The sequence below is a fragment of the Notamacropus eugenii genome, chromosome 5, assembly GCF_028372415.1.
Source record: "Notamacropus eugenii isolate mMacEug1 chromosome 5, mMacEug1.pri_v2, whole genome shotgun sequence".
Taxonomy (NCBI): Eukaryota; Metazoa; Chordata; class Mammalia; order Diprotodontia; family Macropodidae; genus Notamacropus; species Notamacropus eugenii.
This window is the reverse complement of record NC_092876.1, coordinates 88873915-88887586: the sequence shown is the minus strand read 5'-3', so window position 1 is coordinate 88887586 and position 13672 is coordinate 88873915. Positions and strand designations below refer to the sequence as shown.

At 44.3% G+C, this 13672-nt stretch overlaps 1 protein-coding gene across 6 annotated transcripts in view; it reads left to right on the top strand.

Annotated features, from left to right (window-relative positions):
* Window positions 1-13672, top strand: part of DNHD1 (dynein heavy chain domain 1) — a 130367-nt gene that overhangs the window by 102538 nt on the left and 14157 nt on the right. For 5 of the 6 annotated variants that reach the window (XM_072610117.1, XM_072610116.1, XM_072610114.1 and 2 more), the window contains 6 exons: window positions 237-668; window positions 1854-2334; window positions 9805-10095; window positions 10693-10845; window positions 11292-11470; window positions 11935-12906. In XM_072610117.1, the coding sequence (XP_072466218.1) occupies window positions 237-668; window positions 1854-2334; window positions 9805-10095; window positions 10693-10845; window positions 11292-11470; window positions 11935-12906 (2508 nt within the window). Of the gene's footprint in view, window positions 1-231; window positions 669-1853; window positions 2335-9804; window positions 10096-10692; window positions 10846-11291; window positions 11471-11934; window positions 12907-13672 lie in introns of those variants that run through there. The other variant, XM_072610119.1, reaches the window with a different exon arrangement.

The window sequence follows — 13672 nt, the reverse complement described above, 5'->3', positions numbered from 1 at the left end:
ATACTGGAGGAAGGAGCACTGATAGAGCCAGGAGGGAGAGAGAGAAGAAAAGGAGAGACAACAGGGGCTGACAGAGATAGGAGGAGGGGAGAGGTAATGTGGAGAGACTGAGGCAGGAAGAGTTGACTGGGTCTGAGAGATACAGGAGAAAGGGGTCAAGTAAAGGTAGGTAGGTGCTAAGGGGGTACAATTTTGACCCTGAACCAGTATTTCACTCCCTTCTTCCTTGAGGACAGGACCTTGTATTCTTTGACAAAGAGACAGTAGGAGAAGCTGAGCTGCTGAACCTGAGTCAGATATTGGAAGACCCAGGCATGAATGACAAGGCCCTACGACATGTGAGCCAGGCTGCAGCAGGGCTAGCTTCGTGGCTGCGGGCTGTGTTGTGCTTTGGATTGGCACAGCGCAAAGGGGTCCCCACATCGACCCTGCTGAGACAAGTGGAGAACACACTGCTGCATGAACAGATGCGCATGGGCCGCTGCCAAATGCAGGCAAAGGAACTGCTGCAGCAAAACCATCTCCTGGCTCTTCAGGTGGAGCAGGCGCGACAATCCCACAATCTGTTGGCTGAACGGCTCGCTAGGGCAATACAGGGCCGGGAATCAAAGGGACAGGTGCAGGCTGCCCTTGTCACCCCCATGAAGGTCTGGACTTCCCTTTTTCAGGTGATCCGCCATCTTTATTTGATGAGTCATGCACCCTCACCTGTAGTATGCCCAGAGGAACCACCTGCCCTTTTCCTCCCTCTGATTAGCCCAAGTAGTTGTTCCTACTTTTGCCCCTGCTCAGACCTAGGAATTTCCTCCCCTTGTCCCAACCTCAGTCCTGGGAACTGTTTACCTTTTGTCTCCACTAAGCTTCAGAACTTAGCGAGACTCCCACCCTGAGAGTTGTGAACATCTGCATTCAAGTGTCAGCTCATATATGTACTGTCATGAACCAGCCACCTAATGTCTCCAAACTTTAGCCTCTCCATCTGTCAAAAGAGAATCATGAGACCTGTAATACCCATCTCATAGGATTGATGTCAGGGTATAGAAATATCAACTGTGACTGGTAGTTGTTGCAGTAGTAGCAGAAGTGGTGGTAGTAGCAGTAGTGATACTGGTGGTAGTAGTAGTAGTAGCAGTAGTGGTAGTAGTAGTGGTAGCAGTAATGGTGGTAGTAGTAGTGCTAGTGGTAGTGGTAGTAGTAGCAGTAGTGCTAGTGGTAGTAGTAGTGGTGGTAGTGGTAGTAGTAGCAGTTGTAGTGGTGGCAGTAGTAGTGATAGTGGCAGTAGTAGCAGTAGTGCTAGTGGTAGTGGTAGTAGTAGCAGTGGTAGTAGCAGTAGCGGTAGTGGTGTAGTAGTAGCGGTAGTGGTAGTAGTGGTAGTGGTAATGATAGTAATAGCAGTAGTGATAGTCGTAGTAGTAGCAGTAGTGGCAGAGGTAGTAATAGCAGTAGTGGTAGTAGTAGTAGTGGTAGAGGTAGTGGTAGTGATAGTAATAGCAGTAGTGGTAGTGGTAGTAATAGCAGTATTAGTAGTAGTAGTAGCGGTAGTGGTAGTGGTAGTAGTAGTAGTAGTAGTAGTGGTAGTGGTGGTAGTAGCAGTAGTGGTAGTAGTAGTAGCAGTAGTGGTAGTGGTCGTAGTAGCAGTAAACAACAAGAACAATAACATGCTCTAAAAGTCTAGGTGAATTGTCCACTCTTGCCTCTCTCTGCCCAAGAAACTTTTCCCCATCACTTCCCTCATTGTTTCACCCCACTTCCTTTCCCCCTTTGTCCCCACTTGTTCTTCTCTCCTTTCTCCCTCTCTCCCCACATGAGTTTGCTTTTCTCACTTCCCCTTCTTTCCATCTCTTCCCTCTCAGAAACTGAAAGGGAACCATCAGACAATACCTGGAGATGCCCTGCTTTCTGCAGCTGCCATCAACTACCTGGGCCCTTTCCCAGCTGGAAGGCGTCAAGAGATCCTTGACAAATGGTTGGCACTATGTTCAGGTCGCCAGGATCATCTGGACCCAGATGATGTGGCCTTGGAACTGGACCGAGAACAGGGCCTACCAAGAGACTTGGAAGACTTCCAGATACCCACCCTAACACCCTTCAGCCTCTTGTCGGTGCTAAGCTCTGAGACTGAGCAGCACCAGTGGGACCGGGACATGAAGCCCCACGCACTGCCTACACGCTTGGCTGCCCTCCTCCTTCGCAGCCCTACTCACAGGTCTACTCGACGATGGCCCCTGATCCTTGACCCTGATGACCAGGCCTCTGTCTGGCTGCTGTCTCTGAGCCAGCAGAATAATGAAGATATTCTAGAAATGTCACAGTATATCAACAGACATGAGAGAGGTATCTGGTTTTCCAGAGAGGATTTCTAGAGCTGCTTTGTCCAGATATCAGAGAATCAGAATTGGGGTGGCAGAGATGGGTGGGGGGCTGAAAAAGGTACAGTACAACTAGCTGCCTTGACGCAGGGCCTTGAAACTAGGCCCAGTGGTTGTACCTGTTTGCATGATTATGGATTAGCTTTTGGCAAATAAGCAGGGAAGTCCCAACAGCCTAGGACTTACAGCCTAGATACTCTCTTTTCAGGAAAGGTACAGAGGTTATTGCTTATCAAGCAAGCATTTATTACACACCACTGTTATGTCAAGGACCGAGCTAGTCCAGAAGGATACAACGACAAAGGAAAACAGTCCCTGCCCCCAAGAAATCTACATTCTAATTGGGGAGACAATATGTGCATATGTAGGCACATGTAGAATACATGTATAGGGAGCTACAAACACACAGAGAGCAGATACAAAGTGTATTGGGAGGAAGACATTAGATGAAGCCAGGGATCAGGAAAGGCATTATGTGGAAAGATATAATTGAGTTGACCCTTGCAGGAAACCAGGGATTCCAAGAAGGGAAGGCAAGAAGGAAGAGCATTCTAGGAATGGATATAGCCAGTACAAAGGCGTAGGACCACAGAGCACATGGAAGGGAGTGATGTGTAAAAAGGTCAGAAAGGTATAATGGGACCATGTCATGAAGAGTTTATAATGTCAAATAAAAGAGATTATCCAGGAGACATCAGGGAAACTTAAGACTCTATTTAATAGGTTGAGGGTGACATGAGCAGACTTACACTTTCAGAAAACTACTTTAAAATGCAGAGAGACCAATTAAAAGGGCATTACAAAAATTCAGGCAAGAGGAGATAGGAGCTTGGATGAGTGGAAAGACATGGCAACTAGGTGGCACAGTGGATAGAGTCAGGAAGGTCTGGAGTTAGTTCAAATTCAACCTCAGACGCCTGCTGGATGTGTGACTCTGGGCAAGTCTACATAATCCTGTTTGCAGCAATTTTTTCATCTGTGAAATGAGCCAGAGAAGGAAATTGCAAATCACTCCAGTATCTTTGCCAGGAAAACCCCAAATGGGGACACAAAAAGTTGGACACAACTGAAAACGACTAAACATACAATGTGTATATGTGTGTGTGTCTTTGTATATATAATGTGTAGATAGAAATGACAAGATCTGGCAAGTGCTGAGGTATGGGGAGTGAAGGAGAGTGAGGAATCGAGGTTGCACCAAGATTGCAAACTTGGGTGACAAAGGATAATAGTACCTTTGACAATAACAGAGAGGGAAAGGTTTGGGAAGAAAGATAATGAATTCTGTTTTGGCCATTGTTGAATTTGAGTGCTTGGGACATCATTTGGCAGGTGGTAATGTGAGACTGGAGCTCAGGAGAGTGATTAGCACAGGGTAGAGTTATCTACATAGAGATTCTGTCCATGGGACCGGATTGAGGTCACCAAGAGAGAATGTAGAGAAGGAAGTCCAAGGACAGAGCCTTGGGAAACACCCACAGTTAGTAGAGATGATAGGAATGAAGAGCCATCAAAGGAGACTGAGAAGGATTGGTCAAGTCAGTAAGTCTGCTATATTCTAGGCACTGTGCCTGTCATGGAATGATAGGAATAATATGTTTCATAGTTTTTGATCTCCCATTGCCATAAAAGTGAAACATTGGTTGGGGAGGCAAAATCACACCATCCCTGTGTGTAGCTGAGGTGGAATGAAGAAGGAGGGCATGAGAGTCTTCTCTCAAGTTAAATCATGTGTTTATGCAGTCTACCAGATGACTGGTCTTGGAATATAAAGACATGGGTTTGAATGTCAGCTTTTTCAATCATCTATTTATTGCCAAACCCAGTTTTTTTTGTGTGTCACCAATCCCTTTGACAGTCTGGTGAAGCCTGTGGACACCTCAGAATAATGTGTTGGGTTTTTTTATAATTGAAGGAAATGTTAAGTTTAAGTTAGAAATTAGTAGAAATAAGGACTTCTTTTTCTCATCGATGTTTACTGACTCTCTGAAATCTGTACGTGAAGCTGTTAGGAATTTGTGGACCTCGGGTTAAGAATCTTGCCCTTAGCAACTTCTCCTTAACTATTTCTGTTTAAATCACCATCTTTCCTCTTCCCCAACTTTGTAGCTGAGGAGTTACTCTTGATTCTTTACTTTCCATCATTTTGCATACTCCCTATAATCAGTTGCTAAGTCTTGCTGATTACATCAACTCAACATTTCTCACATCACCTTCTCTCTACAGCCACTCCAGTTTAGGACCTCACCACTGGTCACTTGGATTGTTGCAGTGACCTCCTACAGTCACTAGTACTTCTGTATCCAGTCTTTCACTTTTCCAATCCATTCTCCACACAGCTGCCAAGTTGATATTTCTAAAGACCGTGTCTGACCATGTTAACTGCTTTGCTGCTAAACCTACACCAAAGGTTGACTGGATCCTCTACACATTTATTTTATTTAAAAGCAACTGGGTCCTCACAGCTGCAGAGCATTCTCTTTCTTCTTTAATCGATTCTCGTTCACACTGCACCTGCTGTTTTATACCTTCTCTCTTAAGCCTCTTATATCACCCTATGCCCTCTTCAGAAGAGAACTTTGCCTCCAGCTTTAGTGAGAAAATTGTGTTCATTCATCTTGAGCTCTCACTTTCCGGCTATTCAATATCTCGAAACCCCTTGACATGTTTGTGCCTCATTTTATTCTCTGTTGTTCTAAGCTCTTAATAAAATACCCATTCTCCTTACCAAAGACAACCCCTCTACTTGACCCCATTGCTTCTCATTTCTTCTTGGTGCTTACCTCCTTCTGCCATTCCTGCCATTTCCTTCTCCAGCCTATAATTTCTCCCTATCTTTTTCTCCTTTCTACAAACTGATTTAGATTTTCCTATCCTTGAGAAAAACTTTCACTTGATCACTTGAACCTGTCTACCCAAGCTGTTATCTTATATCTCTTCTCTCTTTCACATTTAAACTCTAGAAAAGGCCATCTATACTCATTTTCTCCAATATCTCTACTCCCATTCATTTCTCAATCCCTTACAATCCAGCTACTGACTGCAGAATTCAAATTGATGTCTTAATGTGATTTTTTAAAAAACATTTAATTAATTTGTTTTCAGTTTCCAGCAATCACTTCCATAAGTTTTAAATTTTCTTCCCTTCGCTCCACCCTCCCTCCCCAAGGACGGCATGCAATCTTATATGGATTCTACACATACATTCTTATTAAACACATTTTCACATTAGTTATGTTGCATAGAAGAATTAAAACAAATGAGAGAAACCATGAGAAAAACCAAACCAAAACATAACACAAAAGAAAATAGTCTGTTTAATTCTGCGTTCCAATTCCATATTTCTTTCTCTGGGTGTGGATGGCATTTTGCATCAAGAGTCTTTTGGGAATGTCCTTGAATTTCTGTGAAGTGTGAAGGGCTACGTCTATCAGAAACAGTCCTCTCACCCTGTGGCTGTTACTATGTATAATGTTCTCCTGGTTCTGCTCATTTCACTCAGCATCAGTTCATATAAGTCTTTCCAGGTTTTTCTGAAGGTCGCCTGTTTGTCATTTCTTATAGTACAGTAGTTTAATGTGCTTTTAAAAGAAAGCAATTCTGGCTCTTTGTGACCACTTCTTTTTTTTTAGATATTCCCTTTTTAGTTTTTTTTTTAAAAAGAGTTGAGGATGCTGTAGATATGAATGTTGTATGCACTTTCAGATGAAGTGGTTGTGGTGTTAATTTTGCTTATTGTTTTATATTTTTACAAGAGACCTATCACAGAGAGGAGATATTATATAAATCTTTGTCGTGTGAAAAACAAAACATCCATAAGACTTAAAATACCCACACATATATGAATATATTGGTAACAATATATAAGATGTGTGTATACATACACACACATATTTGTATTTAACACTGCTGACCTTGTATACTCATTCTTCTCTAGGTTTTCAGAGCACTACTGTTTCCTGGTTCTATTCTCTGTATGACCACTCCTTACTCTCCTTTGCTGGCTCATCAACATTATCACACCTTCTAACCCTGATCCCAAGGATCTGTTCTAGGCCCTCTTCTCTCTACAATCTCTCTTGGAGACCTCATCAACAACCACAGATTTAATTATTTAATTTAATTATCATATCTATGCAGATAAATATCAGATCTATATATCTGTTTCCATTATGTTCAAAGAACTAATTGCCTTTCCCTCCCGAATCTATTTTCCAGATTTCTTTATTTCTATAGAAGGTGCCTATCTCAGTCTTCCAGATTCTTTATTTCAGCAGTGTACTTGATTTCTCCCTCTCCTTTACATCATATAGCCATCAATCGCCAAATATTGCTATTTCTATCTCTTTCACATCCTGGCCCTTCTTTCTGCTCCCAGAGCTACTACCATAGTTCAAGCCCTTATCATCTCTCCAGTTATTGCAGAAACCTCCTAATTGATCTAATTGCCTCAAGTTCATGCCCATCCACTACACTGCTGCCAAAGTAACATCTATGTCACTCCCCTGCTCAACATACTCTAGAAGTTCTCTATTGCACCTGAGATGAAATAGAAATTCCTCTGTTTAGCTTTTAAAGTCTCCACAATTTGGCCCCAATGATTTTTCCCCATTTGGCCCTCTCAGTCTAGTTAAACTGGCCTCTTTATTCACACACATGACCTCTAAGACCCCCTCCAGTTCCAACAGAGAAAATCAGTGCTCATTTTTGTGAGAGAAGGGAGGTCCCTGTTATACTATAGTTTGGATTTGTTTATTGTTGTAATGATAATTTAAAGGGGAAGATCTTTCCCATTCAATAATGGGCCCATGTGATCTGCCCTGGGTCACATGAAATCTGAGTCGGATGGAGCCTGTGGTGGACAGAGTTTGCTGAATGGGTGGAGCAGGGGGAAACAGAGCTGGAGGAGGCCTGAGAGGAAAATTGGTGAGGTTAGAACTGAAGGACAAAGGCAAGTGAGCACCTGGCTGTGAGTGGAAGAAAGGGCATTTTGTTTAAGAGAAACCTGTTTGTGATTTGTTTAAGGAAGCTGGTTTGTGGGAAGCCTAGTGGGGGAAGGCTTAGGGCTCTGCATTGTTATTGTGTATAGATTTTTGTTGCCGTGATGAATTTGGCTCTCTGGTGTCTGAATAGATGTTTTGGTTCTGTCTTCCATATGGAGAGTCTGTTGTATTTCTCAATTTGCAATTGTGCTGGCATATTCATAGCCACCATAGGTGCTGTCAATATTCCATTGACGCTACAATTGCGTACATGTTTCCCCCTGATAGACTTGAAACTCCTTGATGGCAGCTACTCTTTCATTTTTGTCTTTGTCCTTCCAGTGCTTAGTATAGTTCCTGGAACATAGTAAGTGCTTAATAAATGATTGATTGAGAGTGATGAGGCAATGTATACTGCCATTATAAAACCATATTAGTGAGAATGAATGATAAAGCATTATTAAGTGCTTACTATTGTCTTCAGTTTTTTGCACCAAATTCTGAGAAGGATACTGGTAAGTTGGAGTGTATCCAGAGGAGAGATGATGCAGGGCCTTAAGAACATGCCATATGATGATAGTTGAAGTAACTGGTGATTTGTTCTAAAGAAGAGGAAATTTAATGAGAGATTGTAACTGGAACTGTGATTTCACTGATGTGAAGAATTCCTGGTGAGGAAACACCCTCTACCAATGCAGGCTGGCACATTTTCTGAAATGTATAAGTTTCAGAGAACTAGTTGGACCGCTGAAAGGTTAAGTAGCTTCTAGGAGTACACTGCCAGTATGTCTTGGCAGGATCCTAGATTTGATATCAGGAAAGAAGACCTAAAAATTAGAGATATCAAAAAATGAAATGGATTGCAGGGGAAAGCAGTGGGCTTCCCTGTCATTGAAAATCTTCAAGCAGTAACTTGTTGGGCAGATTGTATGGGGATTCTTATTTAGATGTGGATTGCACTAAATGACTTCTGACTTCAAGTTGCAATGGACATTTATTAAGCACTCTCTATGTACCAGGTACTTTGTTAGGTGTTGGGATACAAAGGCAATAAAGGAAAATAATCCCTGCTCTCATAGACCTTATATTTTAATTATATGATTTGCTTATCAAATGTATTCTCCTTAAGTGAATTCTCCAGGAACCACTTGATGTTTTTCCTTGAACTTAATTATGTATCAAAGGCTTCATTCAACCTGGTGTTTAATTTTGTTTTCCTGATAAGAAATTTAGAAGTTTTCACCTTGCATCGGTACTCCAGGTTGCACGATGTCTCATGGAATGTTGTGTTCGATTAGTCTTATCCTGTGTCTAAATCAGTGAGGTCTCAGTAACTGGTAATCAGCATCAATTTACTAGATGACTCAGGTGTTTTAGCAGTCTCCTTTAAGAATCATTAGACATAACCAGCAAGATACATAAGCCATAATATCCAAAAATCTGTCATCATTTCTTATTCTCTCATTGCTGCACCTACTCACTACCTACTTTTTCTCGGGGAAGTTCCTTGGGTGTCACTGATACATCAGTTTATACATTCACTTCACCTTCTGCCCTTAACAAACTGGTCACATACAATCAACGGGCAGTTATCACTAGTTTGCTAGCTGGCTGATCCCTGGTCTGTCTTGTCACAAACTGCCGAGGTTTTTGTGGCACCTCAAACTCATTATACCTCTTAGAATCCTTAGCTTTCTTCAGGGATCAACTCAGGTGCCACATCCTAGAAAAGAGCTTTCCTCGTTCCCTTAGTTGTCAGTGCTCTCTTCCTGTTCAAATTATATTATATTTGTAGAATAGTAGGTAGGCTTCAGGATAGCAGGCTTCTTAAGAGCAGGAACTGTTTTTAGAGCCTAGCACAGTGCTTTGTAAAAAGTAGTCACTTTTAACAAATACTTGTTAAGTCGAATTTGAATTTCCCCCAGGTGCTAGTTCACAGATCATTCCTCTAGTATACATTAGAGTGTAACGTGCCTGTTGCTCCTCCTGTTTACTCTTCTTTTGTAATCTCCTTTTACTTCTCTTCTTCCTTCTCATCTCCTTTCTCAAAAGTGTGTAGAACAATCAGAATTTCGGATTTGTCAGGAAGGCCATCTCCTCCCAACTCTCCACCCTTCTACAAACTTGATGTAAGGGAAGGCTTTCTTAGATCAAGCCTATATCTACTTCCCTGCAGATTCTAATCATTACTCCAAGTTCTGCAACCTCAGTCCACAAGGAAACCAAAACAAATTTGTTTACTTTGTTCCACAGTTGTTCACATTGATCCTGTGTCTCCCTTCCAGAAACATTCTATCCCTTCCTTCATGGTCACCTCTTTCCCAAAAATGTCTCCCTTTCAGAGACATCCCTATGAGACTGGACCTCTTGGACTTTAAGGGATGGACAGTTGCCCTGAAGGCCTGAGTTGAGGTTCTTAATGGGAAAGTAGAACCTCTGACCCTGTCTCTTAGGGAACACCACTGAGGAGGACAGAAAAGATAAGAATAAAGAGATAAAGGAGGATATGGTATATGAGGAGGAGGAAGAGGAAGAGGAGGAGGAGGAGGAGGAGGAGGAGAAGGAGGAAGAGGAAGAGGAAGAGGAGGAGAAGGAGGAAGAGGAAGAGGAGGAGGTTGTCAACGATGAGGATGAAAATGAAAGCATGTCCACTCCAAGCATGACTAGTTCTGCAACTGTCTTCAAGATACTTTCAGCCAGTGACCCCAATCTGGGAAAGGAACTTCTAGAAGCAGCTGCCAGTGGTGAGAATTGACCTCTTGACCACTGTCCCCTTAAGAGGCTGTCTCTATGACCCCCTTGTCCACTATTTCTTCAGCCTTCTCTCACCTTTTTCCCCTGGTCATATACCCCAATGTCAGCCTCAGGATGCTTCCACCTTTCCAGAGACTAACTTCTACAGAGTCCCTTTTGTCAACTGAATGAGAGGTCATAGTAGGGGTGTCGAAGAAAGTTTTCCCTAGGCGACCTGGGGCTGGAAGGCAACTACAGCATGGTTAGTCCCTAAGATGGACAGAGCTGGTGGAAATGGAGCTGGGAAAAGGGATTGTAGAGGGAGTATGATGAGAATAACTGCGGCCATGAAGGGTGTGAGCACAGGATTTGTGATATGAAGGCGTGGGCTCCACTACTTAACATAAAGAAACCATTTCAATCTCTTGGCTTCAGTATTCTCATCTGTAAAATGAAAAGGTTGGACTAGATAACCTCAGAAGTCCCTTCCTATGATCTGTGACCAAGAGAGTGTCTAGGTAGGAGCAGCCTCATAAGTCATGACTGAATGGAGGTGTGTGTCAGGTTTGTGGGAGGCTGAGCTGAGTCTTGGGGGTATTTCTTGGCAGGGCTATCAGTGCTGTTGAGCAATGTGGAGCTGGGTCTGTGGTGTCCTGAGCTGCAGAGGCTCCTTCAGAGGGAGCATCTGTGCCTTCCTGCAGTGCACCCCAACTTCTGCCTGTACCTGAGCACCAGGCTGCACCTTGATGCTTTGTCAACAGGTGAGGCCTAGACTTGGAGGCTGGTGTGACCCCATTTCTCCAGGATTATTTGCTGCCACTAGTCAAGGTGGCACTCCTCTCCATCTTCCTCAGCCTCTTGCTACAAGGCCCAACTTAATCTACAACAAGGTTGGATGTATGCCTTAGACTGTTACAATGTGAAGAGTGAGGGTCAGAGGCTAGATGGAAGTTGGAAGATCAATAGAGACTTAGGGACCAGTGACTGAGCTAGGGGTTGGGAACAGGGGCTACAGAGAAATGGGAGTATATTGTGAGGATGGATGGGTATAAGCCAGGGGCTAAAGCCAAGGGCAGAGGAAGAGGAAAAGTAAAGGCTGACAGAGATGGAGGATTGGGAAGGGGGCTTGGCAGAGGCAGGGGCTGCCTGGGTGCATTGGGTGTGGAGAGTATGCTTGTGGGTAAAGCTGAATGGGGCCTATCTCCAGGTCTGAACTCGGAGACACTGAAGGGTATGAATATAATAGATATGCATACGATTCGGGAGGTGATAGAGGAGCAGCTTTTACAAGAGATCTTAAGAGCTGAGAGGCCAGAGTTGGAAACAAGATTGCATAACCTGGAACTCAGTATACTGGATGCTTATGATCAGATTGAGGCCACTGAGGTAAGTTTGGGCCTGGGTCTGGGAGACAGCATAGAGGGGAGGAGTCAGGGGAAGAAGATTAGGAAGATTAGAAGTGAGGAAAGGGCACTAGGAGAGAAGAGATAGGGACCTTTTTTTTGTATTATAGTCCTCTTTGTCAGTCTGGTGAAGCCTGTGAACCTCTTAGAATAAAATTTTTAAATTCAAGAAATAAGACATAGAATCATAAAGCAGCCAATTATATTGAAATAAAATCATCAAAATGTTTTTTAAAAAACAAATCTACAGACCCCAGGTTAAGAACCTCTGCATTTGACAGAAGAGATAGCAGTCCAGGGGAAAACAGGGTCAAGGGTCCAGGAAAGGACAAGGGGAAGTATGGGAACTGTGATCTATAGGAATGGGAAAAAGTAGGTTTGGGAGAATGAAATGAGTGGGTAAAAGAAGATGGCAGACCAGGCTTTGAGCAGGGGGGCCCTACACAGGAAAAGCTCCTGGGGCTCGTGTTAAATACGGAAGCAGACCAACTAGGCCGAAACTATTTTCTGCGGGACATGCTGTGCTACCAGGCAGAGCTCTATCAGCAGAAGGCTCACCTGGAAGAGTTGAAGGAGATGGAGGCCCAAGAGGTAGAGTTTCGTATACATTACTGGCGTGTGGCTCGTCTGGGCACCACCATATCCCAGGCCATGTCCCCTCTGCAGAATTTACACCCTATCTATCCCACGGCCTTAGACAACTGTCTGACTGTGACACGCCGTACTCTGGCCAGCACTGACCATCAGCTACCACCACAACATGGTGAAGACCTGGACAGCCACCTTCAGGAGCTAGGAACCCGGCTAATACGCCGGCTGCTAAATAATACCCTGAGCTCCTTGCAGCCCCGCCATGCACCCCTAGTAGGGATCTTTGGTGCCTTGGCCCTGCTACAGCTAGCTGGGCAGGCACCTGTTTTGGAGAGGCTGGCACTCTGCCCAGGACTAGCAGCCTCCCCAGTGGTGGACAAGAATGTGCTGAGCTCGAATATCACCTGCCCTTCCTGGCTACAGCCCAAGGCCTGGAAGGAGTGTGGGCTGCTGGAGCTGCTGCCCCCCTTTGTAGGCCTGCGGGCTTCCCTGGCTGCCCACTCAGGTGCCTGGCAGGAGTACCTGAGTTTGCCTTCCACAGTGATAGGTCTCACACCAGGCATTGGCACCACACCCCTGAGCTTACTTCAGAAACTGGTGTTATGGCGGGTGCTACGACCAGAGCGGCTAGCTGATGTCTTTGCTGACTTTACCACCTGCCTCCTGGGACGGCCCCTGGCTGAGGATAAGGATCCAGCTATTAACCCCTACAGGCTGAGCCGCCCCACCCGACCCCTGATTGTGCTACTGCCCCCTCCAGGCCATCCTACTGCCACCTCATACCCTTTACCCTTCATCTGGAAGCTGGCATCCCAACAGGAGCAGGAGGTGAGGCTGGAGGTCTGAGTAGGGATACCTGAAACTACCCTCTTAGCACCAGATGTACAACTTAGGGGAGGGTGTACCTACTTCCTGACTGCTTTTCATCTTTAGGTGATGCCTAGACAATGCTACCACAAATTATGTTAGAATGTTTTATGCTAGAGCTATAGCACTTTACCTAGTCAGTGCCCACATTTTAGAGTAGGACCCTGAGGCCCAGAGAAAGTGTGACTTGACCAAGATAAAGTAGATAGGCAGGAAGTAAAATTCAGATCTCTTAATATCCAGCTGGAGATTGTTTCCCCAATTTCCCAGACCCCAAGCAGGGCACAGTGTGAGCTAAGAGCCTTAGTAACATCAATTGGCCCTGCTACATGAGACTCGGATTGACTGATGCTCAGGAGTAAATGAGGGACTGAGATACACAATTCTTCCCTTTTTCAATCTGTGAAAAACGAATGCTTCCTCCCTGTTTCTGTCCCAGCATGGGTTTCAGTCATCTCCTCTTCTTCCTTCCCACTCTCTTCAGCTTGAAAAGTTCCTTCACAACTGGTAAGGTCCTGACTCCCCCCATTTCCCCTGCACATCTCACCCTAAATTGGGGTGACTCACTTCTGTGGCAGCCTTTTCTCCATCTGTCCTATTGCACCTTCACTGACTGTATTTCTGGAAGCCAGTCAAATGAAGGCTCCTTATCACTCTGAATGTGAACACAATGCTCCAGAGAAGCCCAGTCCCAAGCAGACAGCTTTACTAAGCATGACTTTTGACT